Source organism: Plodia interpunctella, chromosome 11 (assembly GCF_027563975.2).
Source record: "Plodia interpunctella isolate USDA-ARS_2022_Savannah chromosome 11, ilPloInte3.2, whole genome shotgun sequence".
Lineage (NCBI taxonomy): Eukaryota > Metazoa > Arthropoda > Insecta > Lepidoptera > Pyralidae > Plodia > Plodia interpunctella.
Genome location: NC_071304.1, coordinates 6653750 through 6673398, shown reverse-complemented (window position 1 = coordinate 6673398; position 19649 = coordinate 6653750). Strand labels below are relative to the sequence as shown.

Genomic DNA, 19649 nt, shown 5'->3' with positions numbered 1-19649 from the left:
ATCATGATCCAATACAGTGCCTTCAACCAAGTCGGAATCAGCAAAAATAACTCCTGGAAGCGGGTATTGGCAGCAAGGACACAATACTGTGATATTTGGCCTCTTTTCTGCAACACGCCATGTGTAGTATTTGATCCCACTTAGGCCCTTGTTTAATATTTATTGTGGTTTATTTATAGTGAAAGGGAATTGCAGTTTGATATTTTAGTATATGCATAGAAGCCTATGGAAGGAGTATTTAAGATATTTTATTTGAATGCAATTTTCCTATAGACATTCTAACATTAATTGGCAGAGCGCTGGAAACTACAACTAATTAAGACTACAAGACAATAACGTTACATGCCTGTGCTGAGCCAGTGGAGTGGCACTATTAAACGGCTTTACAAGCAAGCTACTGCCAGATTTACTGGTCATTTATCTGAAATAGAGGTATAGTCTCAAAATGTTATGTGGTTTGGGAAAAACAACTTAGGTATTTTTTTCCTTTTGAGTCTTCAGTATGCAAAAATATATTAACACCCGTGAGTTTTCTGCATTGCTTTTCGTTTGTTAATTGAGTCATAGGATGTTTCGACTATTATCTAAATAGTCTTCTGAAAGAAAAAGCGGAAAGTTAAGATATACATATGAATAGACAAGAATAACCCTCTCAATTAACCGCTGAGTAGGCTTGGCTCTAGCTTATTATGTCAAGATGCCTGTACGGCCTCGCGAAATGCAGACAAGCCCGCATGTAAATTGATATTGATTGCCTTGAAACTACCTTAGTTTACTAAGTTGTAGAACAACGTCATTAGGCCCATGAAGGCACAAAAGGGGCGGCACTTCCGATTCACTTAACTATCTATTGTTACGATGCAAAGAGATTTTGATATATGATAATGCTGAGAGATAACAAAATGACAATGCTGAGTCTCATTAAGTGCTAATGGAATCGACCACTCAGAATTACATTTACTTCACAAAATACTACGAACATTATATTCATCGGAGTCATCTAAAAGTTTTCCTGTAATGAACAAAAACTCTCGAATTTCTAATATGGTTACGTCCTGTGTAACTCCGCATGTTCGGGATCATTTGTTCGAGATATTAATGGAAATTATTAAAAAAAAATGCAAACAACAGACTTGTAATAAACAAATGTACGAGAAGAGCAAAACAAATTACAACTTTGAGCCGAGTTGGACCAATTAACTTTCCGTTACACAGCGAGGGAAATATGGAATAAAATGAAAAACAGCCGAGTCGCTCGAGTTTTTACACGAGAAACTTTTAATTAAGGGATTAAAAATGACATTAGAGTGAGTTCGCAACAAGGTAACTTTCCTTTTGTGGGAGGAATGTCCGCAAGGAAAATTCCTGCGAAAAAATTCTGACACGACTAATACAACGATTACCTAAACGATGGGCACGGCGAGATTTTATTGGGACTTGTTAAAAGTTTCCTAGTTTGCCCCGAGAACCGAAACAAGTTTATGAACTTCAATATAAGTTTGTGAAATATTCTTCCGTTGTGATTTAGCTATGTCCTGCTCACTTGTAAACTTGTAATGTGCCAAACCCGACTCAGCTAAAAGAAATAGAAGGTTTTCTTTTTTAACACATAGTATAAAAAATAAAGTTCATTTATTTATTTCATTACAGATTAATAAAACTTTGTGCTTCCGAAAAGACAAAAAGTTTTAAAGTAATAAACAAGGCCTTAATGATGATCGTAGGTAGTCAACTAATGAAATTGGCGATAATTTTAAAGCTTATAATTATTATGTAGCTATGTTTTTTTATATAATCAACCGTGTCTTGAATACATTTGTATTGTGTACATTTTATAATAACATTTATTCACCAAACCGAGAATTATATAAGATAATTTCGCGGCGAATTTTATTGTATGACTCTTTTATTTGTCTTTTATTTGCATGACAAAAATGAGAATATTTATGTTTTTTTACTTAATTATATGCGGATCCCTTTCAAATCCAAATATTAGAATTTCTAAGGTTGAATATTTTCAGTCCAATTACTTTTTCCGTTGAGGGACTCAAGTTTTAATTAAAAATTGAGCGACGTTATGTCTTGTCTCGGAAAAGTAACCTCGTTATAACGAAACCCAAATTTTTATTGAAAAGAACATTTTACATGCTTATTTTAACTCTGATTTTTTTTGTTTTTCTTTTCCTTAATATGTACCAACTACAATATGTTTCCTAAATTATGTATGAAATGTCCGGAGGATAAATAATAATGCTCCCGGGGTAATGATTTCGATAATTTATCTTCTGTAACATTTGCATACCTATATACTTATATTATGGAAAAATACTAATAGGGTTGGTATTAAAGTTCGCTTATAATGTATTACGGTAAACTTAAAATATAGTGTTAGGTATTGAACTACTTCAAAAATAAAGTGAAACAGTAAGATGACTATTATATCCCTTAGGAATCACTTTTAATTGGCTTGAATAAACAACAGTCAATTAAGGACCTCCTTTGTAAACGGTCGTCCAATAAGCGTATTGACTTTGTAGATCTTCGCTACTCAGTTGAGTTCTAGGGTATATGTATTTATTGGAGTGGTGATATTATTCTGTTTTATTTATTTGTTATGTAATTTACAGTATGTAATTTAGTACCATATTTTATCTAAATTATATTGTTGGATGTCCCATCTCGATTTTTTAATATTTTGCTTATGTTCTTTGCAAATTGTCAGAAGCATAGTCTTTGGTATAGTAGTATAATTCCTCACGGGGCCGCAGTTTGACCAATGGTTGCATTTTTAGTAGCATTGCAGTGCGGTGCAGTGATTTCTATAATATAGAACAGCTAAATTATATATATGTTTTATTCAAAAACAAACCCACAATCGAATATTGTAGAAGGCAATATGAATTTTCAAAGTAGTGCTCAACTCACGGATTTTACTTATCATATTTTAATATTTCCTTGTACAATGAAGCCAGTTACAAAAGGGAATTGAAAGGCAACAAATGGGGGTGGAGAAGACGCTTATTCTCATTCAAATGAGTTTCAAAGAAAGTATTCGACACTTTGATGTTATAATATTTACATTGGTACCTTGTTTTACTTCAGAAATGTACCTCATTACAATGCGGATTGTTCGAGGACTATATACACTTAAAGTTTAAATTACCCGAATAATAAGAATGGTTGGAAAACTTTGGAATTTGTTGCCGAATTATTAATTTTCAATTTTACTAACTCAACAGTTTAAAGAAAAAAGTTTTGTATTTTTATTAGCCAATCGATTACTTTTTTCATTGAATATACTTATTTAACCTATCAATAGATTTTTTTTTGTTTTTTATAAATCTTTCTACTAACCCACCGAATATCTTTATTAATTTATAAGCATTTTGTGTCCGTTCAATAATTATTTGACCAGCCGCTTCTTTGTAGTGGAGGACAACGTTTTATCTCACACGGCACGACAGCTGATCCCTGCAAAAGTGGGAGGTTGTGTGGTGTTGAGGTGTGAAGTGTCCCCTCAGGTAGGCCTAGTGGACATCACCTGGTTGCAGGACGGCCTACCACTAGCTTCAGGATACATGACACCTGGTAAGTGTTGGTAAAACAGTTCCTAGTTTTAACTGAGTTTGGGGTTAGTTAGTCCTCTTTCTTTACAATATGAAATTATAACTTTACCTTTAACCGTTCCGTTAAGGAACTATGAACATGAATATTTCTTACATTTTCTACTTGAAACTTACTCTTTATCACATTTTCTAATTGAAACAACTGGGAAGTTAATTGGTGCAAAGATTTAAGACCCACTGAGCAATTAGTGAGTTTCCTTTGTATTTACCTACTCTCATTTACTTTGTAATTATTTTTTAGAATCCCGTTGGGTTACTGGAGCTGGGGGGTTATTACAAGGTTGTGAACTGACGCAGGCGGATATACAAGCTGAATATACTTGCATGGCTTTAGATATACCAAGTCCTCCTCTCAAACTAACGACTGATGGTAAGAACATATTTTTTAGTTGTTTTAGTCCCAATGCTGTGCAAAAGCCCACCAACCCAACGACCAAGCCAACGTCTTTTACATTTCAAGAATAACGTTGATAAAATTACAATTGAAGAATAAGAAGCAGATTAATTTCATGGTATGTTTTGTTATAGATAGCAGTTGGCTAGAAAATATTGAGTTAAATTCGATTGAAGCTCGAGCTGGGGACATTGTTGTTATGCCGTGTATATTGAGGCATATGAGTGGACATGGTATAAGGTATGCTTAAATAGTAGTCCTTTAACAACTATTTGCGCTATCCAATGTTATCTTTTTCTTTTTCTTTGTCGAAATGGCTGTGTAAATAGGTTTGCCTTTTTCACATCATCGAGGTATAAGTAAATTACAGCAGTATTTAATTACCAGTTGGCAGCGGCAGGACGCCAGCGGGGCTTGGTCTGCCGTCGCTGGTGAAGGGACAGTGCGTGGTGGATCCTTCATCATCCAGAACGCACGGGACCATCACGCCTCAAGATACGCATGTGCACCGGCTGCTGAATCTGCACCGAAGATGATTATACGACTGGTTGTTTACGAACCACTGACTGTCAATGTTAGCCCAAATCCATTGGTAAGAAAAATGTTACATTACCATGGGCAAAAGCCCATGACTGATTTTATTTGAAATACCCCGTCAGATACAGTTATATTTACTTAGTTCATTATATTGACATGAAGATACTGAGGCTTATTTTAAATCTTTTTAGTGTTGTGTTCTTCCAGGAATAATTAAAAAATCTTCTTAATATACTCCTAGATGTTGGGCACGGGTGGAACAGGCCATTTAAATTGCTCTGCGCAAGGAGGCCGTGGTGGTGGAATCACCATGGGATGGCAACACGAGGGTCGGCCTTTACATGCTCCTCAATCTCGTCTTACCCTGGGTCCTATACGGTCACATCACGCGGGTACTTACCAATGTACCGTACATGACCATTCAGAATCGGCTGTTGCAGCTGCTGAATTAATTATTGCTGGTAATATTTTAAGTAAATTGTAATATTTTGATATGTTCTTTTTTGATCTATTTTTATTTATATCTTGGGTTTAAAAGTAAACAAGTCCATGAATCTTATAAAATGTATCTCCAGTCTATTCCTTGGTTTGTTCCAAATTATGATATGTCAATTATTCAACTGCGTTTCAGACAGACCGCCAAAATTAGTGTCAACATTCAGTGAAGCTGCGACGAGAATTGGTCAAAGTATAGCTTTGAGGTGTGCTGCAACGGGTGTACCTCCGCCGAGGATTCTCTGGACCTTGGATGATAAACCACTACCAGCTGCACCAGACAAGTACAAATATTCTTTATTTTTTGCACAACGAATTATACAAATTGTGTTTATCTTGCTTTAGTTTCTTATTCAGAATCAATATTAATTGGAATGCTGCTAAATTTTTTACATTATTTATTATTGTGTCACTGTCATCTTTCATATTTACATAATATTCATTTGGAGCAATTTTATTAGCCTAATCCAGGAACTTCAAATTGTAAAGTTGGATCGCAATTATAAAGTTATCCAATAATAACACGTATATTTGTAGATATAGTGTCAATACAAGAGCTGAGAATTTATCTGGCAGTGAACAAGGTACTATTGTATCTACTCTCAGTGTGACAATAAGGACTGCAGACGAAGGCGGCAGATATGGGTGCAATGCTACTAATTCTAGAGGATCTCATGCTCACCATGCAAGACTGAACGTATATGGTAAGTTATTGATGAAGTATATTGTAAGACAAACACATTTTGGCATACCATTTAATTTTTTTTAATTTACAGGGCCACCGAATATCAGATATTTATCTGCAATACATGTAAAGGCTGATACAGACATTAGTTTATACTGCCCATATTCAGGGCACCCAATTAAGTGAGTATATTATGTCTTGTTAATGTGACTTGAGAGTGAGTTATATTGCTGATAGCATCGTCTAGACATGACCATAAGAAGACGATGTCGTCAGCTTAGATTAGAAGAAAATTGGAGTTAGTTAATATTTATTACATATACTAAACTATATTACTATAGTTATCAAGGACCTCTCGTAAAAAATACGCATAAAAAAAATAACGACATCCCCTATACACATTACTTATTATTAATTACCCATATATACCTTGAGTTCTACTCAATGTGTATAGGGGATGCGTATTTATTTCTATCAAAATCTCAATTTACATAAAGGAATAAAAGTGTTTACAACATAAAGTACTATAAGTTAAAATTAAAAATTAAAACTAAATAATAAATACTACATTTTAATACTAAACCGCTAATAGTTAGAAATCTTTAAACATAGATATCATATTACAGTTTGTTATTACCTAGTTGTTAATCCGCAACAAATTTTCATTAGAATTATACTTTCAGAGAAGTTGTGTGGCGAAAGGAGGACGGGTCTTTGGTAGACAACGTAGAATCAGCTGATGACCGTGTCATACTCAGGTTGCACTCTATAAGGAGCTCCGTCGCTGGAAGTTACACCTGTGAAGTTCGAGCGGAAAGTGGAGAGTTAGCACGAAGAACTGTTCGCATAGAAGTTCACAGTAAGAAAAATTATAATTAAAAACACGAAATTTAATTGTCCATTATTTACGAACAATACTCACATCTTTGAGTCTTTTGAAATTTATATTTAAAAATTACTGTTTTAAAATAAATTTGTGTATTTTTAGAGCCGCCTCGAATAGCATCATTTCATTTTCCTGAAGAACTAGAAGTAGGAGGAAGTACACAAGCTACTTGCAGTTTAGTTTCTGGAGATAAACCTATAAGTTTCACATGGCACAAAGACAATTTACCTATTCCATCAGTACTTAAGGTAAGTGCTGACTGACATTTGAAATTAATATGCTTAAAGAGGTTTCTTCTTTCAATTTATCTGGTTTATTTACTAATATTTATTTTTTAGGTGGAACAAAAAAATATGGATTTTTTTACGATTCTCATAATTCAGGATCTAACCTCCGCTCACAGTGGAGAATACACTTGCAAAGCTACCAACGATTTCGGGACAGTTAGTCACACCGCAACGTTAAACGTAAAAGGTATTTATGAGCTGTATTGACATTGGTGTAGATAAAGTTATTGAATAACGTAACATCCAAAGCAGTTTATTCTTACAGAGTCACCAACGTGGGTGTGGCGTGCGCAGAATACCTCAATATCAGCTGGTTCTGCTGTTTTGTTACCTTGTTCTGCCAAAGGCCAACCATCTCCAAGGATAACCTGGGAATATTCGACAGGTTTGATGAGATTTTGAAATATTTGTCTTAGTTAATTATTATATTAATCCATAATTAATATGTTTAACAAATAACAAATTATTCGAAAAACTGCAGTTTGACTTCTATATTTTTCTATTTCTATAAACTAAATATTCTTTTGTGTTTCGTTATAATTATGTCCGAAATCAGCGTAGTTATTTTAATGAAAAAAAGGTTTCACCAAACATAATAAAAATAGGCCTAAAAAGTAAAAGAGTAGACGTACATAATGTTCTAGATTTAAAACAATCTTTTTTAATGGAATCGAATTTATGGCCATTTAGAAAATTAAAAAATTGTTCTTATTTTGACATTTACAACATTTTGTTCCCGCCTAAGAAACCATATCGGAAATCGATATAGTTTTAAAATTGATTTATTTTGGTAGATAATGGTTTCCTTTCTCTCATCTTACTAGATGGAGAAAATTGGCGTCATATATTGTGGGGTCAATCTGAAACTACTGACACAAGCGGCGGTACAATCCTATCAGATGGCACAGTTTGGTTGAGGGCCACGTCTCCGGAACACGAAGGCTGGTACCGATGTACTGCACGGGCTCAACACGCATTTTTACATCATAGTTTCTACCTTGATGTAAGAGGTAAGTTTCACATAATATGTATTTATAATTTTTGTCTCTCAACATCGCGTGTTTCGAGATGTATTCTAACTTTGTTGCCACAAACGTCCAATATCCGCATAAAAAATAAATGTCAAAGTTTTGTATATTTTTCGCCCGACCACCTGTCTTACGTCAATCCTCTTTGGGAGTGCTGTTGTTGTCTATCCTATGTTTTTTTCACACTCCATGGGAGTACCTGGAGTTGACTTGAAGTCCACATGCCACTTATTTAATTATAGTAAAATATTTGTAACTTTATTGCACGAAAATAAGTACCTATATCAATTAAAATTAATACAAAAAATATACAAGTACAACGGCGGGCTTATCCAATACATTGATCTCTTACAGTCAACCGGCGATAGGTTGAGAGGATATGTATAAAATAGCAATGAAAAAAAAAACAAGGAAACAGAATACAAACAAATAGAGTATAAAATATATGTAAATACATACATACAGAAGTGACAAGAGAGGACTTCAGAAGTCAATTTTTAAACGAGTTTAAGAAAGGAGAAACCTTTATATCCTTGGAAGTTAGAATATTACTAATGGTATAGACTTTTAAATTTTTTAAACTTATGAATAACGTGGAAGACGGAAAATTGTCAACACTAAATTAATATAAAATAAGTTATAGGTGGGTAAATAAATTATTATATCTTCAAACAAATAAGTAAATTAATATTTCAACGTTGTGGGGTCGTTTGTCAGAAGAAATAATGATTGAAATTAGATTCTGAGCAAGATTCATTATATTTCCATTTGTCAAATCAAGCGAATCTAATTACGAACCTTTCATTCTTTCTCATTGTTATGGAAATACATTTTTGTACGTCCATTTTCACAATATTTTTTTTTATTGAAGTGTGATTATAATTTGAAATCCGTTTCGTAATCAAATAGATATTTCACCGTTTGTTCAGATACATTTATATACGTAGTTTGTTAGTAACTAAGTAAAGTGCAGAAATTATTTTTTAGTTATTTATTTTATTCACATTATCCATTATCATATTGATTATAATTCCTTGTTTAATTTACTTATTCAGTATTATCAAGGTTATTGCACCCTCCCGCTAAGTCCGTCTTTGCGTTCATTTATGTTTGAATACTTAGTCATTCCTTAGATACGTTTCTTCAGTAAAGAGTTCATCTATATAGTAGCATTATAGATTAACCCAATTCGATAGTATATACATAAATTGTCATAAGGAATTATTTTAATGATAGAGCCTCCGAGGTTGGCCCGAGGAGGGGGTGGTGGGGAGACCAGATGGGTCGTCAGGGGCTCCACCGCTCGCCTCACTTGCACCGTCAGGGGCGAGCCTGATCTCCACATCCATTGGACTCACGACACCAGACCTTTGGCGCTACAGTAAGCACTCGATTAACTATTTAATGGTATTATTACATATGAATATTTTAACGTTATTACGAAGTTACAAACTGAAGCGGAATTCGTTTTACGTTCTTTTTCTTCTAACTTACAAGTAATTCTTCAAACATAAAGTTGCTCTAGTATTTTAAAGAGTATTTTTCAGGATTTCGGAAAAGTAGTTTTTTTTTATGACAGTGGCAGTGGGGGCGTAGAAACAAGGGACAGTGGAAGTGGAACGATAACTTCGGAAGTTACTATAACGCACGCCAATCCAGAACATGCCGGTGAATACAAGTGCCTAGCTAAGAATCTCTACGGCAGCGATGAGCTGGTTTATCGTCTGTTTGTAAAAGGTATCTAGATTACTACCTAGAATTTTATTATTCACTGTGATTTTATTAAAGTTACAAGAAAATAATGTAAAAGTGCATTTTCTTAAATAGAGCGACCAGCCATGCCAGAGGAAGTAAGAGTATCCGAAGTATGGTCACGCAGAGCCCGGGTCACATGGCGGATAGCCCGCGGGGCTATGGTCTCACACTACTCGCTCCAATATCGCTCTCTCACTCGTGAGCTAACCAACGCCCCGCTCGACGCTCCCCTGCCCGCTATGCTCGACAATTGGGCCACCCCTGAAGTCCTCAACATCACATTGACTAACTCGGATTTGCTACATGTCGCGTAAGTTTCGGTTACCTTATGAATATGATAATCCTTTTAGGAGTTGAGTTTCGTTATAAATGTATGATCCATATTAGTAAACGTATACATCAATACTATCTGTTTGTGATTTTGGATAAATAATAGTTAACGTTATAATACGATATTATACTACATAGGCATTATTCATTTATTTTATTCAATTATATTTTGATATTATATTACTTATCTTTGTCAATTCAAATTTAATTTTCTTATTAAATTTATGTCTATAGTGCATACAGAATATCGATGGAAATACTGTTTCATGAGCTCATTCAAAACTATGTTTCCATTTTTCAAAATGATATTTCATAAAAATCTACTCCTAAGACAATGGTTGTTTTTGCACGTCATCTGTCTCATCAGATCCGTCACCTGAATTTTTGACGAATTGCGTGGTCAAACGTTTCTACGGTTCGGTTTTTTATCGGATGCTGGATACAGGGAGAGGAATGTTGTGGACAAATGGCCTCAGAGTATCGCTATCACAGGTCAGAGGGTCCGGGGCGAGCCGGCGCCTCCGTCGCGGGATTATCCCCGGACACCCGATACGCGCTCCGTCTGGCAGCCTTCAACGACGTCGGCGCCTCACCCTTCACGGCCCCACTTCACTTCACCACCCGGGAAGAGGGTAAATATTACTCTAAAATACTTTAGTTAGAAGAGCTCGCCTCACACTGCTATCCCATTGTTTGAAGAAGGCTTAGTCGGTGAATTCTTTTAACACACATTGTTATTTACTTCATGATTTTTAGAAATCCTGCTGTTGCTGTTGAATATTCGCAGAAGTATTTGTAAAGTGTATATAGACAAATTCAGCACCATCATAAACTATTGATGATGTCTGATCGGGCCATATCTGGTACAGACCTACGTGTTGCACTTGCTATGCTTTGGGGGCTTTTATATGAATCAATCGATAGCCAGATTAACTGCTGATGATTTTTTAGTTTGTCAGTCTGCATCTTTTTAATTTTAATAAACAATACGAAATATTCTAACTATTCTAACTATTTTAAAAATAATATCACAATTATTTACAAAGGCTTTATATCGTTTTAAATTTTAATTTTCACATTTTAATACTCCTTTATCAGCTGATTGGCTTTGTTTATTTTCCTGATTCTGATCTCCATACGTTTACTTATGCACAAAAGAAATATGAACAAGATTTATTTATATTTTCCTATTAAATATTTAACGTAACATGTTCTTAATATACTAGCCTCAAGATGCCTATGAATTTTAGACTTAGGTACGTATAAGATCTATAAAGTCTTGTTTATATTTTATACATTCCTCCACTTAAGGTTAATGCGAAACAATGTGGTATGTGGAAAATCGTATTTGAAATGTTATTTTACATCACTGTATAATACTATATAATTATTCTTCATAGTACAAGGAACATCAGTATTTACTGTAAATAATTATTGAAAAAAGCGTGAGTGAAGTTTATTGGTAAACTAATAAAATGCCACAAAATGGCGAAAAAGCAGATTTTCCCGCCACAGTTCGCGGCAGCCTTAACGTATTTACCACAGTTAGTGACATACGGTTTCGTTTGCTAGCACCCGGGGGAGCGCCGCGCGATATCACACTCCGTGCACTTAGAGCCCGCGAGCTTCATGTCACTTGGCAGGTACTACATTTATAACTATCAACCCCTTTTCACACTTCCCATCCTCATGTCTAACGTAAGTTACAAGTTGATGTGAATTAACTTCAAACGTCAAATTTTACAGGTTCTCCAAGATAAATATGTCCAATATTCTAAACTTAAAATAATTGTGTTTGTATTTTTAGATAAATATGTGGACCGACCTTGATTTTTGTTATCCATCGATTTACCAAAAACGAAATTATTCCTTTCGATAAAACGAGAGCGTTATTAAATGTTTTATTTCTGTATATTTTAATAAACTATTAAACTTAAATTTACTGTAATAGTGGATCAAATATTTAACGTGACTTTGTTTATTTATTCAAACTTTGTTTACTAATAGCTATAGAATACAGAATAAAGATTTAAATTCAGTTTCAATTCATTAAGTTTTTACTTTTTATATACCAACCTAAAATGTAACTACAGTTATCGGGTGTGTGAAATGAGGCTACCTACTTGCATAATGTGTACGACGTAGATTGAAAGTTTGAAAAGTGAGGACGACTTGCAAAGTGTTGCACTGAATTTGTGCATCTCCAAGCACTTCTGCAAGAATGTTGGACGGATATTTTAAACGTTGAAATGTCGTTTTTAAATTCTATTTTCGTCTTTAAGATATATTTTTGTTTATTAGAATTTATTTTTGGTATTTACTGACTTTTCATCGAAAGGTTTCATATTTTTTTAAGTTTAAAAAAGTTTTTTAATCATAGCCACCACCAAGAGAGACTTGGCACGGGACTCTCCTGGGCTACACGATCCGCTGGTGGGAAGTGTCTGAAGACGGGAAGGGCGCAGTGTCAGATAGTCCAGGGTCTGAGAGCGGCGCCAGCGCAGACGCCACCAGCACCACGTTGAGAGGCCTGAGGGCTGCTACTAGATATGGAGTGACTGTGAGGGCCTACAATGCTGCAGGCACTGGGCCTCTTTCACCACCGCATTACCGACATACTTTGGAGTCACGTGAGCTTTTCTCTCTTTCATCGATTTTATTGTTTGGACTATCGATCCAATTTCTCTGATCCAGTTTCTAAAATTAAGTTTTTCTTATGTGTGCAATGCAATTATTCTACTAAGGTCCATAATAAAATTTTATTTTCTCAAAAGTGAAACAAAATTTTATTAAAACATTTTTGCATGAAACGGTAAAAAATATTCCTTGTGAAATAATTGAAGCGAGATTATGAAAGATTTAATTAACGCGACGGCAGCAAAGTCCACTAATAATGGCTTGTTGGCGTTATATTGGGCAGATGTCCATAAAACTCAGGGATTAAAACTTCATCTCGAGATTAAAAGGAAGTATTATTAACGTGCATAGCTTGTAGTAAGAATTATGAAGAGAATATAACCCTCTCTATTTAGTACGATTTATCCTAAAACTCATTAGTTTACGAACGTGCAAACATACATAACGACGTACAACATACATGCAAATACGTATAGTATGTGATAAGATCAGGATAAATGAAATTGAATAAATATCTTCTAGTTTCTTTTATTTCTACTAAATATAATTAAGAAAATCCATAAACCAGCATTGGGTCCTCTTTATGACTCATCCATCAATCCACAAGGAAAATAAAATGGCTGACGATGACGATAAATGAAATGTAGAAATCATGTTGGCGATTATTTGAATGTTCATTTTAACAAGTATGAAAGCTCTGCAAGCACCTACAAAGCTCTCGCAAGTCCTGTCGCCGCTCGCGTAAATAAATCCACGGCTATCGACGTGAAGCGACGATCGTAAATTTGCCCATCAAAATGCAAAATGGCTTAATTGGACTGTGGCCTTTTCGATCTAGGTCAAACGATTCAGAACAAATTGATAGCACTTTTGTGCTCTAGTGTTATTGTGAATATACACGGGATATATCTATAGCAGCTGAATTTTTAATACGAAAATAGAGCGCTTTCACCATATTAATTTATCTTTCAGATTTGTTATTGCGTTCAGTATTTTTCACAAATAAGGTTAATTGGCTGGTAGACTTATCAACTCTCACAAAAAATAATACAAAACGTAGCAGTATATTCTAAACGCTAGTTGACCAAATTGCATACGTAGAAGATGAGTACTAGGATCTAATCGCAAATAGAAGAATTTTGATCAATCAGGGTTAATTCTCGAATTTAAACAATTAAACTATTCTCAAGTACTCACCAAATGTGTGTGACTGAAAAAATCGGAAACTTTCCTATACAATACATATAATTTTTTAGCCCCAACGGGCGGTCCTGAAGGCGTATCTTGCATGTCGAGCGGGTCGTCCTCGCTGCGTGTATCGTGGCGTCCCCCGGTGGCGGACGCCCGGGGCGGGCTGATCACACACTACACGCTGCAGTACACGAGGCGGGACTCCGACCCCTTGCTGCCAGCGCAAGACGCATATCTAAGGGTGCAGGTTGATATCAGACTCTTCTATAAGACTAGTACAAAGCAGTTGAACAGACATGTGATCCACCTAATGGCAAGTAATCACCGCAGATTATGGACCTACATCATTAGGGGTGTCACACGCGTGTTGCCGATTTTGTGGCTTTGGGTATTTTAGCACAGTACCCTGTAATTACACTGTCTCACTCTTCGAACCGGAAGACATCACTGTCCTCTGGTGGCTGAAATAGATAAATGTCTACCTCTAGTAATTGTTGTTGTTCAATGAACCCGGTACTTTATTATCTCAGGCTCTTATGGTAACGATTGGGCTTTGGACAGATCAGTATGAAAAGTATATAAGTAAGTAAGTTGTATCTTTTTCGATTGTATAGGGAGAAGACGCAACAGTATCTAGGCTAACACCATTTGCCGAATACGAAATAAGGGTGCGTGCCCATAACGCCGCCGGAGACGGTCCGTTGTCTGTCCCTCAAGTTTGTCGGACGGATGAAGACGGTATGTACTGTATATCAAAAATATTTAATTCCCTGAAATTAATTATTATCTAATGTAAATTCTCTGTTGTAGTGCCTAGTGCCCCAGGTGGAATAAAACTGATTGCTCTCAGCGAACGCTCGCTTCGGGCCTCGTGGCTCCCACCGCCGGAACCTAATGGAAAACTGACGCATTATAGTCTTTACGTCAAGGACCTGTCGGGGTATGCCATATGATTACTATTGATTTTATATAGAAAAGCTCCAATACGACGTTCCTTTTGCATCTGACGATGTTATTGTTAACATTGATATATTGATTTAGTTAGTGACAAATGAGCAGGTGAATAAATGGTGTTGTCAAAAATATACCGGCTGCGAAAGCTCCTTTGGCGCAGATGATTGTAAAATATTAGATAAAATATGTATAAATTATATTAATGTCTACTGTGCTTACAATCATGCCTTCTTACATCGGATAGTAGATATGCGGTCTTGTAAAATGCCATGTAAACGCAGGTCCCAAGAACCCAACATCACACGAGTGAATGCGTGCATAGAGCCAGAAGGAGTGTCAGTGGAATGCATGAGGCCGTTACGTGGCCTGCGCGCGGGCAGGACGTACGAGGCCTGGGTGCGCGCGGCGACGGCCGCCGGCGAGGGGCCCCCGTCCGCGGCTGTGGCGTGCCAGACCAGTGCTCTTGGTAATTTATTAGTACCATTTCTTCATTGAAGAATTATATACAAGTATGAATTTAATACTATTTATACCGACAGGTGCTTAAAAATACAATACTGAGTATGCTTATAAGTATATAAAAAATTGAGGCTTAAGTCGTTTGTTTTAGAAAAAAGTTTGACCATCATTGAGTACCATGAAAATGTTTTTATCATTCTGTAATTGAAAATGAAAAAGTACTTGTTGTCTTACTTATCATTTAAATTTTAAGAGGATTTTATGTACTTCAATTTTCAAATAAATCGGTCGTAAAAATAGCTGTGTCATTCTTAGCACCAGCTCGGATATCTTCATTCGGTGGCTTGGCCATGGGAGCGGCTGGTGGTTCCCTGTCACTGCGCTGTGTAGTCGGAGGAGCCCCGCCTCCCGCCAAACGCTGGCTCCGCGCCGGCAGCCCTTTGCATCCTCGACCACCCTTTCACCTCGATGGTGACGCCTTATTGATTCGAAGTAAGACTTTTTAGGAATAGAAAACATAAGAAATAGAAAGAACAAAAATTTAAATTCAAATTAATTTTTTTTCATGAATGATAAAAGGACAAACAAACGGACAACGAAGTGATCCTGTAAAAAATTGTGAATAGCTTTTACTTTTAACCATTGTCCACTATTATTCAGCCTCGATATTTTTAATTATATCCCATTGTCACGATTTGTCACTTTATAGCTCCATCCCTTCCGTAAAGGAGGCACCTGGCCTGATCCTATTTTCTATCTAGGTCTGGAATTATTACATGCTGATAACTACACATGCGTGGCTGAGAATCCTCACGGTTCTGACTCGGCAACATGGCGGGTGGTGGTCCTAAGACCCCCTCCTCCTCCCGGCATATCTCTCTTGGAGGCCCGCTCCAGGGAATTGGAGCTGGAATTAAGGCCAGCTATGAGGTCACCAGGACATGCTTTGGCAAAATCTTATGCTATATATTGGAGATTATCATCGCCCGAGGTAAGATTTACATTTCCTTATACATTAGTTCACTTATTTACAAATTAAACCAAACCTTCATTTGTGAAGGTATTGTTTTTCAATTCATACAATTTCTATAGGGTGAATGGCGTATCCAAGAAGCCAGTCCTGGTCCCGTTACTCTGACAGGTCTCCGATGTGGTTCCGCTTACAAAGCTTACGGATCAGCTGGCGGACCTCCAGGTCCTGAAATAACCGTGCGAACATCTGGGGGCCCTTCGATAGGGCCTGTAGATGCAAGGTGGATAAGGACCAATTCTACTCATGCAAGGTTTGATACAAGTGCGTGGAGCGATGGAGGCTGTGGCCCTGTGGCTTTGAAGATGGAGTGGGCTGGCTCGGGCGCGGCTGGGGCCAGGGATGTGCCCATTGGAGGAGAAGTTGTCTTAGGAGGTATGTTGTGTTACATGAAATTTTAATGAAATAAAGTAGAACTATTTGGTAGATATTTTTTTAGCTGTGTACAAAAATTAAGGCTGCTACACACCGGATGCGTATGCAAACATAACGCAATGCGATTACGACATTGTCAGTTGAAGTGCTGCATATACACCGCGTGTTACAGACCCAATTTATTCTGAAATTTAGTTTACACGTTTTAATTGTCAAGGTCTGACACCGGGTTCCCGCTACCGGTTGGCGGTTCGGGCTACTAATGAGGCGGGCATTACTCGAGAGGTGTATGAGTTCTCCACGGCCCCTCCTGAAGGAGGCTTCGCGGAAGAAGTCGACGCTCCTTTCCCTGCTACTGCGGGGGAGTTGGCGTTGCTTCTAGCGCTGTGTGCAGCGTTGTCATTGGCCGCTCTCACCATACTAGCTATACTACTTAGACGTAAGAGGTAGGTGCGATCTTCCTTTTCTTGATACGAATATGTCATCATAGTTCATAGTTTTTTTTGGGTAGCTCATTATCATATAACCACACCACGTAGATAAATGAATTATTTAAAAAATACATTATACCTGGATGACATATGTAAATGGATTGTAAATGTTATTGCAATATAAATTATCTTTGTCTTTATAATAACAATATTTTTTTACAGTTTCATTTCGAGTACATTTCCTAAGATCTTTTGTAAAATGAACTTCCTTTTGTAAAATGAACGGTTGTTCATACTAAATTGAGTATCGTAGTGTTCTTCGTGAAGTAAGTTTTACTAAAAGTAATTAAAATTGTGTTTCAATTGTTGTTTATTTTATTTTGTTTCAGCTTGGTTCCATTTAATGCTTGAATTTAGTAAAAATGTACTGACAAATATTGTAGTGTAGACTTTTTTTAATGACACCTATCTACTTTATATGTCACGGAAGGGACACACCGCATGACTGCACTTTTCATTCTTCGCGCACATAAAACCTTGAAAATTCCATCAAAAATACATTGAACATTTATATCCGCAATCGAAAGAAATGATGATTACGATTTGATAGAACGTCGCGTCGCACGTCGTTTGCCCTCAAATCGGACGAGGGTCGATGGCGCAATGTCGGCGGGTTGTGTCAGCACATTGTCACACACACTGCTACGATCTTCTTTATTCCATTAGACATCGCTTTTATCTCCACACACATTTTTTCACATTGATTCCACGTGAGACTGTCGTAGGAAATAAAAAGGTGTGCTGTTTTTTCTGCATATGTTTTAGAGTGGGTTCTGTACCATAAAGTGTTTTAAATCTAATACGTACCTATTTAGGTACCTACTCTAATCATAATGAATGGTTTCTTATTTTATTCATAAACTAGATGTTGCCCAGAGCTTCGCTTCCGTGGGAATTTTGAGATATAAAATAGCCTATAGCAATCTTAGATAATGTACCTTTTTAATGGTGAAAGAATTTTTGAAATCGGTTCGGTAGTTTCGGAGATTACCCGCCTTAAACATACAAACTCACAAACGCTTTACCTCTTTATAATAATAATAATATAGATAATGAAAACTAATACAAACTCGTGCCTCTATGCTCCCCATCGGCCACATTCGAAACCATCAATTCAGTTTCTAGAATAAGTAAAGTTTCATCATTTGTTATAACACAATAACGAACGCGGGCAGGTATACCCTCATTCGGTACGTCTGCAGTTGCTGGTCGTCTGCGAAGTTTCTATGTGAGAAAGAACGTATATTTACACCACACGAAAGGTTTATTTATTTATCTTCTATCTTTTTATTATTCATTTATCTATTTTCCTGCGCCTTTGTTTAAATGAAAACTATTGAAAATGTAGCTAAAAATTGTGACATTATTTTCAAATACTCTTAATAAATACTTGTGTTTATTTAAAGGAGTATGGAATTTGCTAACAGTTATTTTTAAAAGCTAGTGCATAGGTACATTATTTTCATACTTATTTTTATGTTGCTCATACAAACTCATTAATTCCAAGCGGCATGTACTCGTAAAACATACCTTTTGTTCACAAAGTAAAGTTTTTATTTGTAGGTTGAAAATATATTTCTATGGAACAAAACAAAGGACTTACGACAAACAACGTTAATTAGTTTTTATAGCATTATCTACTTAGAGATGTAGTAATGGGGGTGGAACAAGCATACGTTTTTTAGTTTCGGATTTAATTACAGTCGCAAGACTCGCAACTGCAGATTTTATTTTTTCTTGTTGTTGTACTTCATGTATTTTTTTATTCAGATTATTTATCGAGAAATCTGATTAAGTCGTCTTTTTACTTATATAAATTTCACAACTCACCATACACATTAAAAAAAGTACCCTATGCCTATGTTAGTCTTTAACTATATATACCAAATTTTATCAAAATTGGTAGGTATAGCGGTTTAGTCGTGAAAGCGGACAGACAAACATTTATAACATTATAGTATGGATAATAGGATAATGTGCTTGTATGGAAATGATAAACCAGATATTATTAAGCCTCGCAGTTTGTCCTTCCGTATGTTTATCCTTGTATCCCATGAACCAAGTGACAAAATAACAGTATTTCTACGAATTCCAAGTTTCGTTTGACGGGTGTTCAATAATTTTATTTGTAGGTCTGACGGTGTCGTAGCCAGAGTGACGACAAGCGCTGAAAAGCCATCATGTGGCACGTATAGGGCGCCTCCTCACCAAACACCTAAACTGCCACCAGACCCTCCAGGTACCTAATCCATTTTCGTTTGTATTCTTTTTACAATCCTTTAGGAAAAACTACTCAACAAATGATTAATTTTGCAGTTACCTTTTTAGTAGGTAGTTGCGATTTTTTTTATAACATACTGTCTGTCTAGATGAAGTAGAAAATAAATGAGGGTGCTATGTTCTCTTGGTTAGCAATTAATCCTTGGCTTTTTTGTATTGCAATGGCAAAAAATTTAGATCGTTAAAAATATTCGTATTCATAAAGAGGT

The 19649-nt window shown here is 36.1% G+C and overlaps 1 protein-coding gene across 1 annotated transcript in view; it reads left to right on the top strand.

Annotated features, from left to right (window-relative positions):
* LOC128673773 (cell adhesion molecule Dscam2-like) overlaps nucleotides 1-19649 on the top strand; it is a 30517-nt gene that overhangs the window by 9691 nt on the left and 1177 nt on the right. Inside the window, exons 4-31 of the mRNA XM_053751859.1 lie at nucleotides 3430-3588; nucleotides 3868-3996; nucleotides 4155-4260; nucleotides 4408-4612; nucleotides 4799-5018; nucleotides 5189-5336; nucleotides 5590-5756; nucleotides 5829-5919; nucleotides 6421-6596; nucleotides 6726-6871; nucleotides 6962-7097; nucleotides 7176-7295; nucleotides 7735-7920; nucleotides 9175-9319; nucleotides 9518-9675; nucleotides 9766-10003; nucleotides 10516-10655; nucleotides 11596-11666; nucleotides 12404-12653; nucleotides 13917-14098; nucleotides 14466-14589; nucleotides 14662-14791; nucleotides 15087-15271; nucleotides 15580-15756; nucleotides 16026-16255; nucleotides 16357-16669; nucleotides 16887-17115; nucleotides 19293-19399. Coding sequence (XP_053607834.1) covers nucleotides 3430-3588; nucleotides 3868-3996; nucleotides 4155-4260; nucleotides 4408-4612; nucleotides 4799-5018; nucleotides 5189-5336; nucleotides 5590-5756; nucleotides 5829-5919; nucleotides 6421-6596; nucleotides 6726-6871; nucleotides 6962-7097; nucleotides 7176-7295; nucleotides 7735-7920; nucleotides 9175-9319; nucleotides 9518-9675; nucleotides 9766-10003; nucleotides 10516-10655; nucleotides 11596-11666; nucleotides 12404-12653; nucleotides 13917-14098; nucleotides 14466-14589; nucleotides 14662-14791; nucleotides 15087-15271; nucleotides 15580-15756; nucleotides 16026-16255; nucleotides 16357-16669; nucleotides 16887-17115; nucleotides 19293-19399 — 4668 coding nt within the window. The remainder of the gene's footprint in view (nucleotides 1-3429; nucleotides 3589-3867; nucleotides 3997-4154; nucleotides 4261-4407; nucleotides 4613-4798; nucleotides 5019-5188; nucleotides 5337-5589; nucleotides 5757-5828; nucleotides 5920-6420; nucleotides 6597-6725; nucleotides 6872-6961; nucleotides 7098-7175; nucleotides 7296-7734; nucleotides 7921-9174; nucleotides 9320-9517; nucleotides 9676-9765; nucleotides 10004-10515; nucleotides 10656-11595; nucleotides 11667-12403; nucleotides 12654-13916; nucleotides 14099-14465; nucleotides 14590-14661; nucleotides 14792-15086; nucleotides 15272-15579; nucleotides 15757-16025; nucleotides 16256-16356; nucleotides 16670-16886; nucleotides 17116-19292; nucleotides 19400-19649) is intronic.